The 24,282-nt window shown below is 48.0% G+C and overlaps 1 protein-coding gene across 1 annotated transcript in view; it reads right to left on the bottom strand.

The window, feature by feature from the left end:
* Positions 1-24,282, bottom strand: part of GTPBP2 (GTP binding protein 2) — a gene marked incomplete in the record, with an annotated part of 123,512 nt that overhangs the window by 15,800 nt on the left and 83,430 nt on the right. Inside the window, 3 exon segments of the mRNA XM_029592830.1 lie at positions 9,981-10,152; positions 10,246-10,304; positions 10,596-10,731. Of these exon segments, the coding sequence (XP_029448690.1) occupies positions 9,981-10,152; positions 10,246-10,304; positions 10,596-10,731 (367 nt within the window).

The raw sequence follows: 24,282 nt of genomic DNA, 5'->3' as shown, positions 1-24,282 counted from the left end.
GGCATCACAGAGACTTGGAGGAAGGAGGATAATCAATGGGGCAGTGCTACATCAGGGTACAAATTATATCGCAATGATAGGGAGGATCAACTTGGCGGGGGTGTGGCACTTTATGTCCGGGAGGGTATAGAGTCCAACAGGATAAAGATCATACAAGAGACTTAAATGCTCAGTAGAATCTATATGGGTAGAAATCCCATGTGTGTTGGGTAAGAGTATAGTGATAGGAGTATACTACCATCCACCTGGACAAAATGGTCAGACAGATGATGAAATGCTAAGAGAAATCAGGGAAGCAAACCAATTTGGCAGTGCAATAATAATGGGAGATTTCAATTACCCCAATATCGACTGAGTAAATGTAACATCAGGACTTGCTAGAGACAAAGTTCCTGGATGTAATAAATGATTGCTTCATGGAGCAATTGATTCAGGAACCAACAAGAGAGGGAGCTATTTTAGATTGAATTCTTAGTGGAACGCAGGATTTGGTGAAAGAAGTAACGGTGGTGGGGCCACTTGGCAATAGTGATCATAACATGATCAAATTTAAACTAATAACTGGAAGGGGGACAATAAGTAAATCTGCAGCTCTAACACTAAACTTTCAAAAGGGAAACTTTGATAAAACTTTGAAATAATGATGAAAATAGTTAGAAAAAAACTGAAAGGTGCAGCTGCAAAGGTTAAAAGTGTTCAACAGGCTTGGACATTGTTTAAAAATACAATCCTAGAGGCGCAGTCCATATGTATTCCACGCATTAAGAAAGGTGGAAGGAAGGCAAAACGATTACCGTCATGGTTAAAAGGTAATTGCGATGGAGAAGGTACAGAGAAGGGGTACCAAAATGATCAAGGGAATGGAACAGCTCCCTTATGAGGAAAGACTAAGGAGGTTAGGACTTTTCAGCTTGGAGAAGAGATGGCTGAGGGGGGATATGATAGAGGTGTTTAAAATCATGAGAGGTCTAGAACGGGTAGATGTGAATCGGTTATTTACTCTTTCGGATAATAGAAAGACTAGGGGGCATTCCATGAAGTTAGCAAGTAGCACATTTAAGACTAATCGGAGAAAGTTCTTTTTCACTCAACGCACAATTAAACTCTGGAATTTGTTGCCAGAGAATGTGGTTAGTGCAGTTAGTATAGCTGTGTTTAAAAAAGGATTGGATAAGTTCTTGGAGGAGAAGTCCATTACCTGCTATTAATTAAGTTGACTTAGAAAATAGCCACTGCTATTACTAGCAACAGTAACATGGAATAGACAGTTTTTGGGTACTTGCCAGGTTCTTATGGCCTGGATTGGCCACTGTTGGAAACAAGATGCTGGGCTTGATGGACCCTTGGTCTGACCCAGTATGGCATATTCTTATGTTCTTATGTGAGGTGTAAGAGGCTATTTTAGCCAAAAAAAAGCATCTTTCAAAAATTGGAAGAAGGATCCATCTGAAGAAAATAGGATAAAACATAAGCATTGTCAAGTTAAGTGTAAAACATTGGTAAGACAGGCGAAGAGAGAATTTGAAATGAAGTTGGGAATAGAGGCAAAAATGTAGCCCATCGGGGGTGGGGGGGCCCACTCAACCCGCTCAGAAACCTATTTCCCTTGCCCTAACGGAATCAGGAACGTTGTTGGTTCGGTGCACCGATCAAGGAGACCGCAGGAAAGAGTTATCAAAGCCCTTCCACATCTCTGAAACATATATAGAAACCTAGAAGTGACGGCAGAAGAAGACCAAACGGCCCATCCAGCCTGCCCAGCAAGCTTTCACACCTAATTGTTTTCATACTTATCTGTTACTCTGACCGCTGAAGTCAGGGCCCTTATTGGTAACTTTTTGGTTCTAATTCCCTTCCACCCCTGCCATTGATGTAGAGAGCAGTGCTGGAGCTGCATCTAAGTGAAGTATCCAGCTAATTGGTTTGGGTTAGTAACCACCGTAACAAGCAAGCTACTCCCCTGCTTTTTTGTGAATGCAAATCCTTTGACCCACATTTCCTCTTGCTGTTGAAGCATAGAGCAATGTTGGAGTCGCATTAACCGTGTGTATGTTTATTGAATAAGGATATTCATCTCCAGGTAGTAGCCGTCTTTCCCACAAGCCACCCCTGTGCCTCTTCTCTTCATTCACATCCTCTAGACTTTATGGATCCACAGAGTTTATCCCACGCCCCTTTGAGGTCCTTCACAGTTCTGGTCTTCACCACTTCCTCCGGAAGGGCGTTCCAGGCATCCACCACCCTCTCCGTGAAGAAATACTTCCTGACATTGGTTCTGAGTCTTCCTCCCTGGAGCTTCAAATCGTGACCCCTGGTTCTGCTGATTTTTTTCCAACGGAAAAGGTTTGTCGTTGTCTTTGGATCATTAAAACCTTTCAAGTACCTGAAAGTTTGAATCATATCACCTCTGCTCCTCTAAGGTGTACATATTTAGATTCTTCAATCTCTCCTCATAAGTCATTCGATGAAGACCCTCCACCTTTTGGTGGCCCTTCTCTGGACCACCTCCATCCTGTCTCTGTCCCTTTGAAGATACGGTCTCCAGAACTGAGCACAGTACTCCAGGTGAGGCCTCACCAAGGACCTGTATAAGGGGATTATCACTTCCCTTTTCTTACTCGATATTCCTCTCTCTATGCAGCCCAGCATTCTTCTCGCTTTAGTTATCGCCTTGTCACATTGTTTCGCCAACTTCAGATCATTAGAGACTATCACCCCAAGGTCTCTCTCCTGCTCCATACATATCAGCTCTTCTCCCCCCATCGAATACAGTTCTTTTGGATTTCCATACCCCATATGCATGACTGCACTTCTTGGCATTGAATCTCAGCTGCCATATCTTCGACCACTCTTCCAGCTTCCTTAAATCCCATCTCATTCTCTCCACTCCTTCCGGCGTGTCCACTCTGTTGCATATCTTAGTGTCATCTGCAAAAAGACAAACCTTACCTTCTATCCTGTCTGCAATGTCGCTCACAAAGATATTGAACAGGACCGGTCCCAACACCGATCCCTGCAGCACTCCGCTTAACACCGCTCTCTCTTCAGAGTAAGTTCCATTTACCATCATACATTGTCTTCTGTCTGTCAACCAGTTTGCAATCCAGGCCACCACCTTGGCACTCATTCCTAAGCTTCTCATTTTATTCACCTGAATCGGAGTTCTTACCTAGACTCAGCGCTTACCCGTTGAGTACAGAGACAGTCTCCGGCTACAGGGGGAGAGGGCTTAGGCTGTCACTGCAGCACTCTGCTTCCTGCACCCGCTACCTTTCAGCTGCTTCAGCAGCAAAGTCCACGCCGGGAACTGGCTACCAGACCAAGGCACCCCTCTGAGGGATCTCAGAAATCACCTCAGGAATTCTCAACGGGGAAGGAGGGATCTTTAGGTATCACCGCAGGAGAGCAGGGCTCAATCTTTCTCCCAATTTAGAGGTAAAATTTCCTCTTCTAAAAGAGTACTGTGTTCCCGACAGGGAAGGCACAATCCACATCTGCTAGGGAGATGGAGAGATACTGAATGACTGAGTTCACTGCAGGGGTGTATCTAGGGTGACTTCAGCCTTGAAACCTGACTCCGTTTCCATCACTCATTAATCTCCGCCACCTTCTTAATGACAGAAACCCACAAACCTCAATCCCCTCAATCTCCATTCCCTTACAGAAGATCTTGCTCTTCCGATGACCTTAACTTCCACCTGGCTAAAGAACTTCCAAACTTAAACCTTGCAGACCCCAACGCAGCCATATCATCCTGGAGCAATATCACAGAGGAAATAGCAAATAAATTATGTCCTCTTTCAACAAAAACACTCAACCTGAATTCACATAAGAGACAACCATGGTTCACCAAGGACCTACGGAAACTCAAACAAACCCTCAGAAAAAAGGAAAGCCTATGGCGCAAAACCCCTTGTGCCAGTACCCTGTCTACTTACAAATCTGCCCTCAACCATTACAGGAACAACACTCTAAAGGCAAAAAGAGATTTCCACGCTCTCAAGATCCACGACATTATCTTTGACGCAAGAGCCCTCTTCTCCTACGTATCCGAACTAACTCAACCTAACTCTCATTCCTTCCCTAGTGAACAAGCACAAGCTAAAGCAAATGAACTAGCCCTATTTTTCCAAAATAAAATCTCCAATCTCTTAACCCTCCTCCCACCTAACCCCACCCCTCTGACTAACCCCCTACACATCCCCAACAAGACAATCTCACTGGACACGTTTGAACCTACCACCGCCTTAGAGATCCAATCCCTGCTAAAGAAAATGAAACCTTCATCGCATCCCTTCGATCTAATACCGTCAAAACTTCTTCTGTTAATACCCGAAACCATCTCTAAACCACTTGCGGACATTATAAACTGCTCCTTAACACAGGGAATCTTCCCAGAGGCACTAAAAACAGCTTCTCTTAAACCTCTACTAAAGAAACCAGATCTGGACCCCATGAACCCAAACAACTTCCGCCCAATCTCAAATCTACCCTTTGTAGCAAAGATCCTGGAAAAACTGGTCAATTCGCAACTCTCTACCTACCTCGAAGATCATGAAATACTTCACCCCACACAATACGGGTTCCGCAAGACCTTAAGCACTGAAACTCTTCTCTTATCACTAACTGACCATCTCACCATGGGCTTGGACAAAGGACAATCGTTCCTACTAATTCTACTGGACTTGTCGGCAGCCTTCGATACGGTCAATCATGCCACCCTCCTCAACCGCCTTTCAGACATTGGAATTACAGGCTCTGCTTACACTTGGTTCAAGTCTTTCCTCTGTAACAGAGGCTACAAAGTTAAAATCAATAATAAAGAATCTCCCCGCTACAATTCCTCACAAGGAGTTCCTCAAGGCTCCTCACTATCCCCAACCCTTTTCAACATATACCTTCTTCCTCTATGCCAACTGTTAACCAACCTACAACTAAAACATTTCTTATACGCCGACGACGTACAAATCTTGATACCCATCAAAGAAACCATCTCTAAAACCCTCAAATACTGGGAAAACTGCCTACAAGAGATCAACCAACTCCTCGCTAACCTAAACCTGATTCTAAACTCGGCCAAAACAGAACTCCTCCTCATCTCCCCTGAAAATAGCAACTCCCCACACTCTGCAACAGTTAACACCATTGCTACACATGCAAGAGACCTAGGGGTAGTAATAGACAAACACCTGAACCTAAAAGCATTTATAAACAATACAACCAGGAACTGCTTCTACAAGCTGCAGGTAATCAAGAGAATGAAACCACTACTACACTTTCATGACTTCAGAACAGTCTTGCAATCAGTAATTTTCTCCAAGATGGACTACTGCAATTCAATATTGCTAGGTCTCCCAGCCTCATACATAAAACCACTTCAGATGCTACAGAACGCGGCAGCCAGAATTCTGACAAATTCCAGAAGAAGAAACCACATCTCGCCAATTCTATCTAATCTTCACTGGCTGCCAATACACTACAGAATCCTACACAAGTCCATCACCATCATCCACAAATCCATCCACTCACAGGCCCCTCTCAACCTCCAAATCCCCCTCAGAATGCACTCATCATCCAGACCTATCAGAGACGCCTACAAAGGCTCCCTGACCATTCCTCCAACTAAATCTACACTCCATAAGGCACTCAGAGACCGGGCCTTTTCTACAGCGGGCCCCTCTCTTTGGAATACCTTACCACCGGACCTTAGACTTGAACCCTGCTTACCAACATTCAAAAAAAAACTTAAGACTTGGCTATTCAGGCAAGCCTTTCCGGAGTCAAATATCCATTGAGAGACCTCACTGCACAATGTTAATATCCATAAAGAGACATCACTGCACAATGTAAATAAATTACCTATGTAAATTTTTACGCTACTATCCTTATTTCCTTCCTCTCCCAGTTCTACAACCTTGTTTTATTGTAACTTTTGCTTCCGTTGCACTTGTTAAAAGAACAGTTTTTGCACCCCCTGTTATATGTAAACCGGCATGATATGATCTTATCATGAATGCCGGTATAGAAAAACCTTAAATAAATAAATAAATAAATAAATAAATAAATCTGCTAGCTGGGGAGCACATAACCCATTGGTCCTGAGTCCATCTGCCTACACGCTAGGAAATTTCAGGTGGGTTTTTTTGTTTAGTGTTAGTTTCAACTGGGATAGTTTTTGATGTATTGCTTCCATAACTCTCAATAAGGGTTGGTACAGTAATATGATTTAGATGAGCGTCTGATTTTTAATGAGAACGTGTCTTGCTTATAAATGCTTATTATTTCTGTAGTGCTACTAGATGTATCCAGCACTATACTATACAGATACAAAAAAGAGAAAGTCTGAGCTCTGTGGAGCTTACAACTTAGTCAAGACATAGGAAAATTGAGGAAATGTATTACAGCAAACATGGTTAAAATCAACAAAGATGTGATCATAGTTTAAGATGTAAAAGCAGACTCAGATACATCTCTGACAATCTCTCCTGAAACTATCTTTATTCCCTCTGATAACAGTTTCATGTCTTACTTTATGATAGTTTCTCTTTTTTTTTTTTTTTTTAAGGTGGCTCTTTTAAGAACTTTTCTAACATGTATTTAATTTGTGCATTTGTCTCCGAGCACAAACCCCAGCAGCTCACATGCTGCCAGATAGAATACAAGCCCCTTCTGCTACACAAGGTGGGTGGCCCCTAGGGAGTGCTACTAAGAATCCTTCTCTCAACTTTTCAACACAATATGGTGTTTCCCTGCTCCAGTCCTTCTGCACCTCTCATGGAAGACAAGATAGTGATTTTTTTAAATTATGGACCCCCATGAATGTCTGCTAGTGTTTCTCCTGCTTCCTGACTGCATCAACCCAATCCTGCAGTGGCCAAGAGTCGATGAATGCTAAGCACAGGCTCTGAGTTCTAGGAACTGGCACGGCTAATTAGTAGTAGCAATCAAAGGGTCTAGTTGCTGTCCAACAACCAAACAAGCCCAGTGCAGGAGAGCAAGTCTGGGGTCTGATCGTAGATGCCACAAAATGTGCCAAGCAGGGATGATAAAATCCCTGGTTCCAAGTCATCCAGACCCCTAAAATTCAGTGTCTGATACATCATGGCAGACCCTGGCCAGGCAGAGAGAGCTGCCGCAGCTTCCTCCAACAGGGCCCTATTCTTGGACCCCAGAGGAAGGATATTGGAGGGAGAGAGGAAGCTGCAAAGGAGGTGGGTTTGTGGGAGGAGGGTGGAGACTGCCTAGAAGCAGAAGAAGGGCTCGAGGAGATGGGAGAGCCTGAAAGAGGAAAAGCAGCAAAAAACTAAAGACAAAAATAGACAAAAAGTAAAATGTCAAACACCCCCCCCCCCCCCCAAAAAAAAAATTGCCTGGCTCTTAAAAAAATGTTGTCTGACAGTTAAGTTTTCTAAATATTTTTTCACCCCTGGTGCTGAGAATCACTGAGCCATGTCACTGCACCTCAAAGAATTGGGACATTTCAAACGAACCTTTCAAAACTTGGGATCACTCAATGTGCTGCTCCTGGAAGAGCAATGGAGAGTGTAGGCAAAGAAGACTGGGAGCTGGAACTGCTCAGAAAGCATCTCTAAAGGGTTCACAGAAATCTGCTTCATCCCCTCTGGAAAGGGATCGGCTAACTTTCAGAATCGAGGCTGGAGTTCAGGTCAGTTGTGATGCATTAACCTACCATACAAACCGGCGGGGTGAACACACTAATCCTCAACGTCATTATCACCAAACCATACTCGAACTACACAGCAGAACCATCCCACAACCCTACCCTGGAAACAGAGAGAGAAGCCATCACCAGGCCCTACCATGGGAACACAGAAAGATGCCACCACCTGAACCCTACCCTGGAAACACAGAAAGAAGCCATCACCAGGCCCTACCCTGGGAACACAGAAAGATGCCACCACCTGAACCCTACCCTGGAAACAGAGAGAGAAGCCATCACCAGGCTCTACCCTGGAAACAGAGAGAGAAGCCATCACCAGGCTCTATCCTGGAAACACAGAAAGAAGCCATCACCAGGCCCTACCATGGGAACACAGAAAGATGCCACCACCTGAACTCTACCCTGGAAACACAGAGAGAAGCCATCACCAGGCCCTACACTCTGGAAACAGAGAGAGAAGCCATCACCAGGCTCTACCCTGGAAACAGAGAGAGAAGCCATCACCAGGCCCTACCATGGGAACACAGAAAGATGCCACCACCTGAACCCTACCCTGGAAACAGAGAGAGAAGCCATCACCAGGCTCTACCCTGGAAACAGAGAGAGAAGCCATCACCAGGCTCTACCCTGGAAACAGAGAGAGAAGCCATCACCAGGCCCTACCATGGGAACACAGAAAGATGCCACCACCTGAACCCTACCCTGGAAACAGAGAGAGAAGCCATCACCAGGCTCTACCCTGGAAACAGAGAGAGAAGCCATCACCAGGCTCTACCCTGGAAACACAGAAAGAAGCCATCACCAGGCCCTACCATGGGAACACAGAAAGATGCCACCACCTGAACTCTACCCTGGAAACACAGAGAGAAGCCATCACCAGGCCCTACACTCTGGAAACAGAGAGAGAAGCCATCACCAGGCCCTACACTCTGGAAACAGAGAGAGAAGCCATCACCAGGCTCTACCCTGGAAACAGAGAGAGAAGCCATCACCAGGCCCTACCATGGGAACACAGAAAGATGCCACCACCTGAACTCTACCCTGGAAACACAGAGAGAAGCCATCACCAGGCCCTACACCCTGGAAACAGAGAGAGAAGCCATCACCAGGCTCTACCCTGGAAACAGAGAGAGAAGCCATCACCAGGCCCTACCATGGGAACACAGAAAGATGCCACCACCTGAACTCTACCCTGGAAACACAGAGAGAAGCCATCACTAGGCCCTACCATGGGAACAGAGAGAGAAGCCATCACCAGGCCCTACCATGGGAACACAGAAAGATGCCACCACCTGAACTCTACCCTGGAAACACAGAGAGAAGCCGTCACCAGGCTCTACCCTGGAAACACAGAAAGAAGCCATCACCAGGCCCTACCATGGGAACCCAGAAAGATGCCACCACCTGAACTCTACCCTGGAAACACAGAGAGAAGCCATCACCAGGCCCTACACCCTGGAAACAGAGAGAGAAGCCATCACCAGGCCCTACCATGGGAACACAGAAAGATGCCACCACCTGAACTCTACCCTGGAAACACAGAGAGAAGCCATCACCAGGCCCTACACCCTGGAAACAGAGAGAGAAGCCATCACCAGGCTCTACCCTGGAAACAGAGAGAGAAGCCATCACCAGGCCCTACCATGGGAACACAGAAAGATGCCACCACCTGAACTCTACCCTGGAAACACAGAGAGAAGCCATCACCAGGCCCTACCATGGGAACAGAGAGAGAAGCCACCACCTGAACTCTACCCTGGAAACACAGAGAGAAGCCATCACCAGGCCCTACCCTGGAAACAGAGAGAGAAGCCATCACCAGGCCCTACCATGGGAACACAGAAAGATGCCACCACCTGAACTCTACCCTGGAAACACAGAGAGAAGCCATCACCAGGCCCTACACCCTGGAAACAGAGAGAGAAGCCATCACCAGGCTCTACCCTGGAAACAGAGAGAGAAGCCATCACCAGGCTCTACCCTGGAAACAGAGAGAGAAGCCATCACCAGGCCCTACCATGGGAACACAGAAAGATGCCACCACCTGAACTCTACCCTGGAAACACAGAGAGGTGCCATCATCCGACTCTACTCCAAAACACAGCTTTACCATCCTCCTTTGACCCAAATATCCAAGGCAAGTCACTAGGTCCCACCAATAACAGTAATAAGCCCTGCTTTGGCACAAATTTCCAAGGAAAGCCACCTACTCTCAAGGCAGCCGTAGCCATGAATCGCTCCTGAAGGAAAATTCATGGAAATCATGCTAGGTTTACCACGGTATGAAGAGATTAATTACCTTGCGTAGCAGGGAGCGGTCGAAAGGGCCGAGAGCCAGTGTAGCAGCCTGTCCTGCCCGCAGAACCCGACATGCAGAGCGGTTCCTTTGTATACTGCACACCTTCAGTTCCAAGAAGTCCCCGTCATCTGTGGGACCCACCACAAGTCTCTCCCCTTCCTTGCAAATCCCACTAGGTGGAGAATAACGAGAGAAACACAACAAAGCAATAAGACAACACATGCAACACAGCCAACAGCAAAACCATCCATGGCAAGATATTCACCTGTACAAAGTGCCCCCAACAACAGTTCCCACTTCTGGTACTGTGTAAATTTCATCTACCTGCAGGGTAAAAGCAAAAGCAAAAAAAAAAAAATCGATGAAACTCAGTCATCAGGAACCCATTCCCCATACTCCTATAAGCTACAGGAACTCACAGGGATCCAGGCCCCAGGAATCTCCTCAGTCAGGAATACATGCACACACAAAACCCAAGACCTCCCTCCCCCCTAATACACATATACCTATGGCCCCCAGAACCCCCCTCCCCCAAATACATACAGATCTGTCCACCCCAGGAATCCCCTCCTACTCAGTTGTCTGTGTTTCTGACTTCCTGAGATGCCACATTACCTGGAACTCTGTCAGCTGCTGCATCAGCTCCTCCTGCTCCTCACTGTTCGTTAGCGGTGGGAGGATATTGAGGAAAACCTTTAAGAGTTCGAGGTTATCCCCTGACACACTAGACAGAGCGAAGATTGGAGTGATACTGCCCAACAAAGGAGAGAAATTAGTAATTTTAGCCTTTCACATAAACATACACACAGTTAATGCAACTAGAACATTGCTCTAAGCTTCAACGGCAAGAGGAAATGTGGAAAAAAGGATTTGCATTCACAAAAAAGCAGGGAGTAGCTGGCTTGTTACGGCGGTTACTACCCCAAATCAAATAAGCCTGATACTTCACTTTCAATGCACATCCAGCATAGCTCTCTGCTTCAACGGCAGGGGAGAAAGTCTGATACTCGTGCATATCCAGCATAGCTCTCTGCTTCAACGGCAGGGGAGAAGAAAAACTGATACTTCACGCATATCCAGCACAGCTCTCTGCTTCAACAGCAGGGGAGAAAATCTGATACTTCACGCATATCCAGCATAGCACTCTGCTTCAACGGCAGGGGAGAAAGTCTGATACTTCACTTTCAATGCATATCCAGCATAGCTCTCTGCTTCAACGGCAGGAGAGAATGAAGAAAAGTGGATCTATATACAGACAAGGACTGAATTATATAATCTAGGTAAACAAATAAGCATGGCTGTAGCTTGCTTATTGTGGCGGTTACTACCCCTAACTAATTAAGCTAGATATTTCACTTAGAGGCAGTTCCAACACTGCTCTCTACATTAATGGTGGGGGTGGAAGAGAAATAGAACCAAAAGGTTACTAAGAGCCAAGAGTAACATAAGTATGAGAAAAAAAAAAAGTGCGACGCTTGCTGGGCAGACTGGATGGGCCGTTTGGTCTTCTTCTGCCGTCATTTCTATGTTTCTATGTTAAGCTTGGGGCCATACCCAGGTCACTCGATGGTATCCAAGACTCCAGATGGTGTCAAATTATCAGGCACAGGAAAGCAGAGTTGCTTACCTGTAACAGATGTTCTCCCAGGATAGCAGGATGTTAGTCCTCACATATGGGTGACATCATCAGATAGAGCCCTGTCACGGAACACTTCTATCAAAGTTTCTAGAACTTTGACTGGCACACTGAGCATGCCCAGCATGGCACTAACCCTGCAGCCACCAGGAGTCCCCCCTTCAGTTTCGTTTGTAGCAAAAGTAAGAGTGAAAAATAAAATAAGAAAACATAAGCGAGCCCAACTCCGCAGGGTGGCGGGCGGGTTTCGTGAGGACTAACATCCTGCTGTCCTGGGAGAACACCTGTTACAGGTAAGCAACTCTGCTTTCTCCCAGGACAAGCAGGATGGTAGTCCTCACATATGGGTGAATAGCAAGCTACAGGCTGAGTCATAGGTATGAGGCCAAGCATCACCAAACATGTGCAACAGGCACAACAAATGGGGTGCTGCTGGTAAAGATGAGGCAGCCTGAAATTCACAGCGGTCAAGGTAGGATGAGTTGGGTTTCTACACTGGAAACAAATTTCTTAGGACAGACTGGCCAAAGACGGAATCCTGTCGCCCAGCCTTGTCCAGGCAGTAGTGAGTTGTGACGTTTTGGAGAGCGCTCCATGTCGCAGCCCTGCAGATGTCAGCAATCGGTACTGAACGGTAATGTGCTACTGACGTTGCCATTGCTCTGACTGAGTGTGCCTTCACTCGTCCCTGCAGTGCAAGGCCTGCTTGCTGGTAACAGAATGCGATGCAGTCTGCTAACCAGTTTGACAGTGTTTGCTTGCCCACCGCATTCCCAAGTTTGTTCTTATCAAAAGAGACAATGAGTTGGGTGGACTTCCTGTGGGCTGTAGTGCAGTCTAAGTAAAATGCAAGAGCACGCTTACAGTCCAAGGTGTGGAGAGCTCGCTCACCTGGGTGAGCGTGAGGTCTTGGAAAGAAAGTGGGCAAGACTATGGACTGATTTAAATGGAAATCAGTTACCACCTTAGGAAGGAATTTAGGGTGAGTGCGGAGAACCACCCGGTCATGGAGGAACCTTGTGTAGGGTGAAGAGGTCACAAGGGCCTGTAACTCACTTACCCTGCGAGCAGACGTGATGGCTACTAGGAAAAGAACTTTCCATGTAAGGTATCTAAGTTCGCAGGAGTGCATGAGCCGTGCAAGTACGACATTGAGGTCCCATGCCACAACCGGTGGCCGTAGAGGAAGTTTAAGCTGTACTAAGCCTCTCATGAAGAGATGCACCAGGGGTTGAGCCGTTATCGGGGCATCCCCTATTCCTTAATGGTAAGCAGAGATGGCACTAAGGTGCACTCGGATAGATGATGTCTGGAGACCAGATTCCAAGAGGTGCCAGAGATAATTTAACAGACTCGATGTGGGGCAAGAAAAGGGATCCAAGCCCTTTTGTGTGCACCACAAGGTAAATCTCTTCCATTTAGAGCGGTAGGATTTCCACATGGACGGCTTCCGTGAAGCTACAAGGACTTGAGATACAACACTTGAAAGGTTGAGTGGTTGTGGTATCAGCCTTTCAACATCCAGGTCGTCAGAGAGAGGGCCTGGAGGTTCGGGTGGCATAACTTGCTGTGATTCTGTGTTATCAGGTTGGGCGGCGTGCCCAGGCGAATGGGGTCCTGGTCAGAAAGATCGTGAAGTATAGGAAACTAAATATGGTGTGGCCAATATGGGACTATGAGAATCATTAAGTCCCGGTCCTGTTGTTGCTTCACGAGAGTCTTGCTATTAGCAGAAACGGAGGATACGCATAAAACAGGCCCTTGTTCCAGGGACGGGCGAATGCATCTCTGGCTGGTGCATGCCGGTCCCTGTGCAGGGAGCAGAAGTGTTCCACTTTGTGGTTCTGACTGGATGCAAAGAGGTCGATGGTCAGATAATCCCACTGGTGGAAGATTCTGCTTGCAACAGAGGGATCCAGAGACCATTCGTGGGGCTGGAAACGTCGGCTGAGGCGGTCCGCCAGTGCATTCTGTGTGCCCGCAAGATAAGTGGCTCGCAGAAGAATGGAATGTGACAGGGCCCAGGCCCAAATGTACGCCGCCTCCTGGCAAAGCAGATAAGAGCCCATGCCTCCCTATTTGTTCAGGTACCACATTGCAACTTGGTTGTCTGTTTGAATTAGGACAACTTTGTTGGAGAGGCAATCCTGAAATGCATAAAGGGTGTAGCGCATCGCAAGAAGCTCCAGAAAGTTGATTTGATGGGTCGCTTCAGCTGTTGTCCAAGTCCTTTGAGTTTGAAGGCCTTGGACATGGACTCCTCAACCTAAGTTGGAGGTGTCCATAGTTAAGGTCACCTGAGGAGCCGGTTGCTGGAAAAAAAACAAAACATTTGTAAGTTGGCTTTTTGTGTGTCCACCAGGCAAGGGACAGATGAAGCTGGCTGGTTATGTATACCAGGGACGACAGCAGCTGAGTAGCTTGTCGCCACTGGAATTTCAGAGACCATTGGGTTACTCTCATGGCAAGACATGGACTGTTGATGCCATGTGGCCGAGCAACCTGAGTAGCTGGCCAGCTGAGGCTCTTTTTCGATGGCGGGTAAAGCTGGCAAGGTTGGACAGCGTAATCGCACAGTCGTTGGGTAAGAATACTCTGGACAGTGTTGTGTCTAGGTCTGCTCCTATAAAGGAGAGAAGATGAGACGTGTTAATTAGGATTTGGGGTAATTTATTAGAAATCCCAATGGGTTTAGAAGCCTTATGGTGAGGCCGAGAGAGTCGAGGACTCCGTGTTTTGACTGGCTTTTTATGAGCCAGTCGTCCAGGTATGGAAAAACGTATACGCCTCTGCTGTGTAACTGCAGCCACGACTGCCAAGCACTTCGTAAAGACTCGAGGCGCCGAGGCTAGGCCAAAAGGTAGTACTTTGTATTGATAGTGACTGTGGCCCAACACAATTTGCAGATATTTGCGATGAGGTGGGGATATTGCAATGTGGGCATATGCATCTTGCAGGTCCAGAGAGCAGAGCCAATCCCCTTGTTGAAGTAGAGGAAGCATGCTGTCCAGGGATACCATCCTGAACTGTTCTTTGCGAAGAAATGTATTCAAGGCACGGAGGTCCAGAATAGGCCGGAGGCCACCGGTCTTTTTTGGAATTAGGAAATATCTGGAGTAGAACCCTTTTACCTGCTGATTCGGTGGAACTGTTTCCACGGCTCTGACCGACACAAGGGTTGAGAGCTCTGACTTGAGTTTCCCTGTGTGATCGTCCCAGCTCCAGGATGGAATAGGTGGGAAGGCCGGGGGTATTTTTGAAAAATTTAGACTGTAACCATGGGTTACAATGGACAGTACCCACTGGTCCGTAGTGATTGTATGCCAATTTGTTGCAAAGTGGCACAGGCGGCCCCCCACTGGAATATGGCTGCTGCTCTCTGGAAGAGAGTCAAAATCCAGATGCAGGGCCAGCTTGTGGAGCTGGCTGTGGTCTAGGTGTTCTAGTTTGGCGTGCATGTCCCCTCTTGAGGTGCCCAAGCCAGTTGTGCACGGAGGAGGGTAATATCTGCGTGGCCTGTAGAATTGTTTCTTGGGTTCTTTATGCGTGGCCCTGCGGGCTACGGAGGGAACATCTGAGGAGACAGTTGACAACTGGCGCAGGGTATCATGATGGTCCTTTAACTGGGCAACTGTGTCCTGGATCTTATCCATGAACAGGTCGTCTCCGGTACAGGGTAGATCTGCCAGTTTGTCCTGCACTTCCAGGCATAGGTCTGAGGCCTTAAGCCAGGCCTTAAGCCAGGCTCTGTTTCAAAAGAATCGTAGGCAGTTCTGACTTCATGTTTACTTGCTTCCATTCCTTTTTGTAGGATGAAGGACAAGGCTTCTTGTTGCTGTGGTAATGTCTCTGCAATCTCCTGGACTTGTTTCCAGAGATTTCTATTATATTGGGTTATGTATAGCTGATATGCTTCAATTCACGATATCAACATGGATCCTTGGAAAATTCTTCATCCCAAGGCATCCAATGCTTTCTGTTCCTTACTGGGAGGAGCCGAGGAATGTGGACGCGTTTATTTAGCCTTTTTCTGAACTGATTCCACAACTACAGAATGGTGGGGCAGCTGACTCTTGAAAACCTGGGGCTTGTTGAACCAGGTAGGTAGCATCTGTCTTTTTATTGACTGGGGGTACCGTACCTGGATGTTCCCACAGGAGGGGCATGAGGTCCAAAAGAACTTCATGTACTGGTATTGCCATTATTTCTTTTGGATCATCTACAAATTGTAAGACCTCCAACATTTTATGGCGAGCATCTTCCTCCATGACCAGTGTAAAAGGTATAGTCTCAGACATCTCTGACAAAACTGGCAAAGGAGAGGTGAAGGCTCTGAGAGCAAGTCCTCGGATGTCCATGATGAATCATTTGAGGATTCATCGTCCCATGGATTATAGGGACTTTCTCCTTCTCCCAGTGGAGCTCCCGATGGAGGAAGCATGCCAAAGCCGAGAAAGCGGAAAGCCATTGATGGATGCAGCCCGGGCATCAGGGCAGATGAGGTGCGCTTGGGTACCAGTAGCCCGATGGCCTTGGTATGGGTTCCAGCATTGACGGTTCCCGTGGAGGGACGTGGCCAGGAATCGATCCTTCCTCCTCCGAGGAACCCGGTACTGGAATCAGGACCTGCGGAGGCCTCAATGGATGACTCGATGCCAGCGTGTCCGGTGCCAGAGGAGTCGATAAGGCACCGATGAGCATATCGCGGCACTCAAGGAGTGGTGCCATCATGGAGGAAGCCGGTTCCGGGGCCGGCGCCAGCGGCGACTGGAAGCCTCATAAGGCTTTCAGCACTGCCTCTTGGACCATGGGGTCCAATTCCTCCTGGGAAGGAGGCAGGCTAGTTGTCACCAGAGGCTCGGTGCCCGGCACCGGTGGGGAACGCCTAGGGGTCCTGGGTCCAGAGGAGTATGGGGGCTCCTCTCCCTGGGTCCTCTTCACAGGTGGCTCGATGGAAGACTATGCCACTGCGGTATCTGTGCCGGCACCAGTCGGGGCCGCCCGTCGGTGCCAGTGTTTCCCTCGGTGCTCGGTCTGGTCTTTCCCCAACACCGAGGCCGCCATCACCAATGTCTTTGATGGAGTCTGTGACAGACGGTCACCCTGTCCACGGTGCTCCTGGCGAATCGTCTCAGAGGTCGACGGACCCTCCACGGTTGGTGGCGCTTGAACTGGTGTCGATGGAGCAGTATGTTTTGAAACAAACAACTGCTCCATTTTGTCCAGGCGAGTGCGATGGCCTTTTTGGGGTCATTTATGCACAACTAGGGCATCGACAAATGTCGTGCAAGGGTCCTAAGCACAAGACACAGACTTCATGCGGGTCCATTATGGATATGGTCCTCGGACACTCGGGGAATTTCCTAAACCCATGTTAAAATTTGATGGACATGCGGTCAGTGACCATCGGGCACTGAAGAGGTAAGCCACTGAGAACCGACTGCAAGTACCAGAAAAAACAATTACCAAGCGTTGGAGGGAACTGAGCACGATGGGGGACCCCGATGAGGGATTTTTTAAGAAGATAAACTTCAAATAATTCCGTGAGGAAAGTTGTGAGAAATTTCTCACAGAACTCCTAAACCATGAGGCAACTGCTGCGTGGAAAAAAAAGAGACTGAAGGGGGACCCCGGTGGCTGCAGGGTATGCTCAGTGAGCCAGTCAGTTCTAGAAACTTTGACAAAAGTGTTCCGTGACAGGGCTCCATCTGATGATGTCACCCATATGTGAGGACTACCATCCTGCTTGTCCTGGGAGAAAGCATGAATGTACTGAGAGTGAAGGGGGTGAGAGAGGAGACACTGCTGGCTAGATGGAAGCATGCATGTATGAAGGAGCAGCACAGGTTTGGTGTGACAGAAGCTATGCAAGGAGCAAAAGTAAGGTACGGAGTTGACAGGAGACAGGATATCAAAATGAAGCACAGGTACAGTAAGGAGGGAAGGCACATACAGGTTACCCCCAAGCCTAGACTTTGCTAAAGCTTTTGATAAGGGAATGCATGAGAGAGTGATTTTCAGATGAAGAAAGACGGTATTTCAGGTTTGGAAATAGCTGAACTCACTGAAAGGAGGTTCCAGTTTATCAATTAATATCCCTAGGGCTTATTTCTGGTTAGTGTTAGCAAATATTTCCCCATTTTCAGAGGATACTGCACCTGCCTATTCTTGTTCCCCACATGCATCACACCCTAAGGTTCCTTTATACTAAGTAGTTTTTCTAACGACAAAATATGGGACAGAACCATTAGTACATAGGCATAAAAATGTCATCTGCCAGGACTCTGTCTATTTGCCAACATCATCCTAACTCTCTCTGTGAATCCTGCCATGGATTTACAATATGACAGAGTTTGGTGTCATCTGCAAACAGGGCAAGATTACTGTTTCTCACTGGACAAGCAGGATAGTAGTCCTCACATATGGGTGACATCAAAGGATGGAGCCCAATCACGGAACACTTTTGTCAAAGTTTCTAGAATTTTGACTGGCACCTACTGGGCATGCCCAGCATTGCACTAAACCTGCAGCGAGCAGGGGTCCCTCTTCAGTCTTCTTTTTTCTGCGCAGTAGTAGCCACGCGGGTTAAGGAGCTCCACAGAGATTCCTGACAGGAATTTTCCTCACGGAATTACTAAAAACTTTCATACCCCACAGGGGTCCCTCCTTCGAATTTTTGACCCCGCGGTACTCTGGTAAGTTTTTTTACCCGGTTTTGATCAATTCCCGTCGGGTTTGGCCTTTGCGGCCTATTGGCCGTCGACCGTACCGCGGCTACATTTTTCAAAGGCCATGGCGTCGGGGTTCAGTCGGTGCCCGGACTGTACTTGCACCATGTCCATTACAGACCCGCATAAAGTCTGTGTAATATGTCTCGGGTGCGAGCATGTTGTCCTGACTTGCACCAAATGTGCCTTAATGACACCAAAAGGTCGCAAGGCCAGAATGGAGAAAATGGAACTTCTCTTCTGTTCTCAAACTCCGACACCGTCTATTGCATCGACGTAGTCTGAACCAGCACCGTCCACTTCGCGCCAGTTTTGGCCACCGGCCAGTGACCGTCCGGCGTCGACGGCTTCTCGGCCTTCGACTACCTCTACTCCCCCTCAGGACCAAGAGGATCGTAGAGAGAAACATCGCCATCGCAAGTCTCAGACCATTGAGGAAGGAAAATCTTCGACCTCGCCATCGTCCAAGCCGCCATCAAAAATGCCCCGACAATAAAAGGCACCGACCCTTTCTGCGACCGGGTCACCGAGGCAATCCTCTCCCGGACGGGTATTGGGAGACACAACTCCGCCTTTAACGGTGGTCCCTCCGGCTATGCCTCTGCCTCTTTCTTCCCTTCCGGAGACGGGGCTGCTTGCTCCAGGTCTTCGTGAAGAACTGGACCGGATGATTCAGGAGGCCATCGATAAGGCGATGCACAGACTCCAAGTTCCTCCGACACCGAAACCGGTGCCGATTGTGGAACCAACCACCGATCCGATTTCGGCAGCACTGGCACCGCTGCTCTCGAAGATGGAAGCGCTCATAGCCGCTTTTCCACCGATGGATCCTAGGTCACCGATGCTCCGGTGCCCTCCCCGCTTACTCTGTCATTGGGAGGGGAAACACCGTTCCGCATTCCTCCATCGATGCCGATGCGCCCATCAGCGCCACCGATCCATCCATCGATGCCCTCGATGCCTTTTTCGGTGCCTCCAGCACTTCCCTCGATGCCTTTGGAACCTAGACCGGGACCTTCAGGAATACCATTGTCCCGTCCTTCTCAGGCTCCTAGAGGGGCAGGGTCCTGATCCCTATGACATCTGGACCAATGATTCTTCTCAAACACAGATGACTTGCCATCGCCATCTTCTCCTACTGAAAGCAGGAAACGTTCTCCTCCAGAGGACCTATCCTTCATAAATTTTGTGAAGGAAATGTCTGCATTGGTTCCCTTCCAATTGCAGACTGAACAAGATGACATACATCAAATGATGGAGTTGTTGCAATTCCTGGATGCTCCTAAGGAAATAACCTCCATCCCTATTCACCAGGTTCTTTTGGATCTACTCAAAAAGAACTGGGAACACCCTGGTTCTGTTGCTCCAGTCAACAGAAAAGCTGATATCACTTATTTGGTCCAGTCAGCCCCAGGTTTCCAGAAACCTCAGCTGGATCACCAATCTGTGGTTGCAGAATCTGCCCAAAAAAGGGCAAAAAGATCAAAACCCCACTCTTCCTTTCCTCCAGGTAAGGAACAGAAATTCCTAGATGCCATTGGCCGGCGTGTCTTCCAGGGATCAATGCTTATCTCTCGGATTGCCTCCTACCAGCTGTATATGACCCAGTACAACAGGGTCTTATTCAAGCAGATACAGGACTTTGCAGAGTCCCTGCCTCAGCAATTCCAGGAACAACTTCTAACCCTAGTACACAAGGGTTTTGAGGCAGGGAAGAATGAAATAAGATCTTCTTATGATATCTTTTGACACCGCTTCCAGGGTATCTGCAACTGCTATTTCAGCAAGACGATGGGCCTGGCTTAAGTCTTCGGACTTGCGCCCTGAAGAACAGGACAGATTATCCGATCTGCCCTGTATAGGAGACAATCTGTTTGGGGAACAGATTCTGCGGACGGTGGCGGAACTCAAGGACCATCATGAGACTCTTCGCCAGCTCTCTCTGATGCCCTCTGAGTATTCCTCCAAACAGCCTTTTAGGAAGGATACTAAAAAGTCATTCTTCTGTCCAAAGAAGTCCTATCCACCACAGTCTAGGACTCGTTCCACGAGACCTTTCCAAAAAGCCCAGTCTCGTCAACCTCGTAAACAAAAGCCGCAAGCAGCTCCTCAGCCGGGCCCTGCTTCTGGTTTTTGACTCCTGCATAGAGAGCAGCAGCCAGTTTCCACTGCCTCAGATACCAATGGGAGGTCGATTATGCCATTTCAACAACAGGTGGCACACAATAACCTCGGACCAGTGGGTCCTCACCATAATCTCTCAAGGTTATCGCCTGAACTTTCTCTCCATTCCACCAGACTCCCCACCTCTACAGGCATGGACAACATCCGACCACTCACTACTCCTGGAGCAGGAGGTTTCCCTCCTCCTCCAGTCCAGAGTAATAGAACCAGTACCTTACTCTCAACAAGGCCTAGGATTTTATTCCCGGTACTTTTTAATCCCCAAAAAATCGGGAGGCGTTCGTCCAAGTCTGGACCTACGTGCCCTCAACAAGTACCTCCAATGAGAAAAGTTCAAGATGGTAACCTTGGGTTCCCTCTTTCCTCTTCTGCAAAGAGGAGACTGGCTCTGCTCTCTCGATCTCCAAGATGCGTACACACACATTGCGATAAATCCATCTCGTCACAGGTTCTTGAGATTTCTAGTAAGCCCAGAGCACTATCAATACCGAGTGCTCCCATTCGGCCTGGCATCTGTACCATGAGTCTTCACCAAGTGCCTCGTAGTAGTAGCAGCATTCCTCAGGACTCAAGGTGTTCACATCTACCCCTATCTAGATGATTGGTTGACCAGGGCTCCCACTCAGCAAGCTGCTCTGTCGTCCCGACGTCTTACTTTACACACTCTGATTTCACTAAGATTTCTAGTCAACTACACGAAATCCTGCTTAGACCCATCTCAAACTTTGACATTCATAGGGGCAGGCTTGGACACCTTGCAGGCAAAGGCATCTCCCTCGCACACCACCTACAGTCTCAGCGCTGTACGACTGCACGTCACTTCCTCATCCTACTGGGACACATGGCGTCCTCAGTACAGGTTACCCCAATGGCCCACTTGGCCATGAGAATCATGCAGTGGACTCTAAGGTCACAATGGACTCAGTCCGTCCAACCTCTATCAACCACTGTCCACATCACCTACTCACTCGGTCAGTCTCTAGCCTGGTGGAAAAATCAGATCAATCTCCTCCAAGGCCTGCCCTTCCAGGCTCCAGACCCTCAAATAATTCTCACCACCGATGCTTCCAACCTCGGCTGGGGGGCCCATGTGGCCAATTTGCAAACACAGGGAACTTGGTCTCCAGAGGAAGCCAAACACCAAATCAATTTCCTGGAGCTTCGAGCGATCAGACATGCTCTCACGGTATTTCAGGATTGCCTTTCCAATCAGGTCATCATGATTCAGATGGACAACCAGGTGGCCATGTGTTACATCAACAAACAGGGGGGGACGGGCTCCTACCTACTGTGTCAGGAAGCTGCGCAGATATGGGCGGAGGCCCTCTCCCACTCGATGTACCACAGGGCCACCTACTTGCCGGAAGCGGACAATGTGTTGGCGGACAACCTAAGTCGCGCTTTCCATCCGCACGAGTGGTCTCTCAACCCCACAGTAGCGGACGCAATATTCCAACGTTGGGGTCATCCTCGCATAGACCTCTGTGTCACCTCAAAACCGCAAGGTAGGGAACTTTTGCTCTCTCACTTGCAGCCAACACTCTCAGCCAAGAGATGCATTCTCCCTCTCATGGGCAACCGATCTCCTATATGCATTCCCTCCACTTCCATTTCTCTCGAAGACTCTCGTGAAGTTACGTCAGGACAAAGGATGCATGATCCTGATAGTACCTCACTGGCCTCGCCAAGTGTGGTAGCCAATACTTCAGGATCTCTCCATTCGTAGGCACATTCCCTTAGGAAAGGATCCGCTTCTGATCACTCAGAACGTCGGGTGCCTACGCCACCCCAATCTTCAAGCTTTGTCCCTGATGGCCTGGATGTTGAAAAGTTGATTCTGCAGCCACTTAACCTTTCAGTGCCAGTTTCCCATGTCCTGATTGCTTCATGGAAGCCTTCCACGAGAAAATCTTACCTGTACAAATGGAACAGGTTTAAATCATGTCTTCTTCTCAATCCCTTGATCCCTTTACCTGTTCCACCATGAAGTTTCTAGACTATCTCTGGCACTTGTCAGAATCAGGTCTAAAAACTTCCTCCATCAGAATGCATGTCAGTGCGGTGGCCACCTTCCATAAAGGTGTCAGGGATGTTCCTATTTCAGTACAACCCCTCGTAAGACGTTTTCTGAAAGGCTTGCTTCACCTCAAGCCTCCACTACACCCTCCGGCCCCTTCTTGGGACCTCAATCTGGTTTTAGGAAGGCTCATGAAACCACCATTCAAGTCTCTCCAATCCTGTGATCTTCGCTATCTCACATGGAAAGTGATTTTTCTTCTGGCAATCACATCTGCTTGCAGAGTTAGTGAGTTACAGGTCCTAGTTACCTATCTGCCTTACACTAAACTTCTGCAGGACCGGGCAGTACTCCGCACTCACCCTAAGTTCTTACCTAAGGTAGTATCGGAGTTTCACATTAATCAATTCATTATACTACCTACCTTTTTTCCCAGGCCCCACTCCAATCCAGGAGAACAGGCTCTGCACACCCTTGACTGCAAACAGGCTCTAGCCTTCTATCTAGACTGTACAGCTGCCCACAGGAAAAGCACTCAATTGTTTGTCTCTTTCCATTCCATCAAACTGGGGCAGCCTGTGGGTAAGCAGACTCTCTCCTCCTGGTTAGCGGACTGCATATCCTTTTGCTATCAGCAAGCAGACATTCCACTTCAAGACCGTGTTAAAGCACACTCTGTGAGGGCCATGGAGACTTTAGTAGCTCACCTACGATCAGTGCCGCTTCCTGACATTTGCAGGGCTGCTACCTGGAGTTCTCTCCATACCTTCACAGTCCATTATTACTTAGACAAGGCCGGAAGACAAGATTCCATCTTCGGCCAGTCTGTCTTGCGCAACCTTTTTACAACTTGAAGTACCAACACCCTTCCGTCTGCCCATTAGGGTTCAGGATGTCCTCTACCAAATTCCACCCCATTCCTTGTGCCTATTGCACATCTTGGGTACATTTGGTGTGTGTTGGGACATCCTCAGCTCGGAACTCACCCATATGTGAGGACTACCATCCTGTTTGTCCTGTGAGAAAGCATAAGTTGCTTACCTGTAACAGGTGTTCTCACAGGACAGCAGGATGTTAGTCCACCCGCCGCCCCGTGGTTTTGGGTTCGTTACGTTTTCTTATTTTATTTTTCGGCACTTCCTGTAGCTTTAAACAAGACTAAAGAGGGACCCCTGCTGGCTGCAGGGTTAGTGCAATGCTGGGCATGCCCAGTGGGGGCCAGTCAAAGTTCTAGAAACTTTGACAAAAGTGTTCCGTGATTGGGCTCCATCCTGATGATGTCACCCATGTGAGGACTAACATCCTGCTGTCCTGTGAGAACACCTGTTACAGGTAAGCAACATTTGCTTTATTCTTTCTTCATAGATTATTGAAACAATTTAATTACACTAAACTAATATATCTAAGGACCCTAAGAAGAGCAGAGGTACAGGGAGTGGGGTGTAGATACAATGAGGAAGCACAGAGGAGAGCAGAGGTACAGGGAATGAGTACAGAGGAGTGGAGTGGTAAAGTCAGAGATAAGCATGCACTGGGAAGGTGGTGGACATTTGGAACAGACTTCTAGCAGATTTACTAAGAGTTGAAATAATATCATGCGTGAGACAGACCCAAAGGGACTTTTAGTGGTGGAGGCAGAAGATAACAAAATCGGTTAAGACCTAGGATAACACGGTAGACATGGCAATGTGTGGGGACCAAGGACCCATATCTTCTATATAGGGGGGGGGGGGGGGG

This window comes from Rhinatrema bivittatum, chromosome 3 (assembly GCF_901001135.1).
Source record: "Rhinatrema bivittatum chromosome 3, aRhiBiv1.1, whole genome shotgun sequence".
Classification (NCBI taxonomy): domain Eukaryota; kingdom Metazoa; phylum Chordata; class Amphibia; order Gymnophiona; family Rhinatrematidae; genus Rhinatrema; species Rhinatrema bivittatum.
The sequence above is the reverse complement of the archived record's forward strand: the minus strand, read 5'-3'. Positions and strand labels throughout refer to the sequence as shown.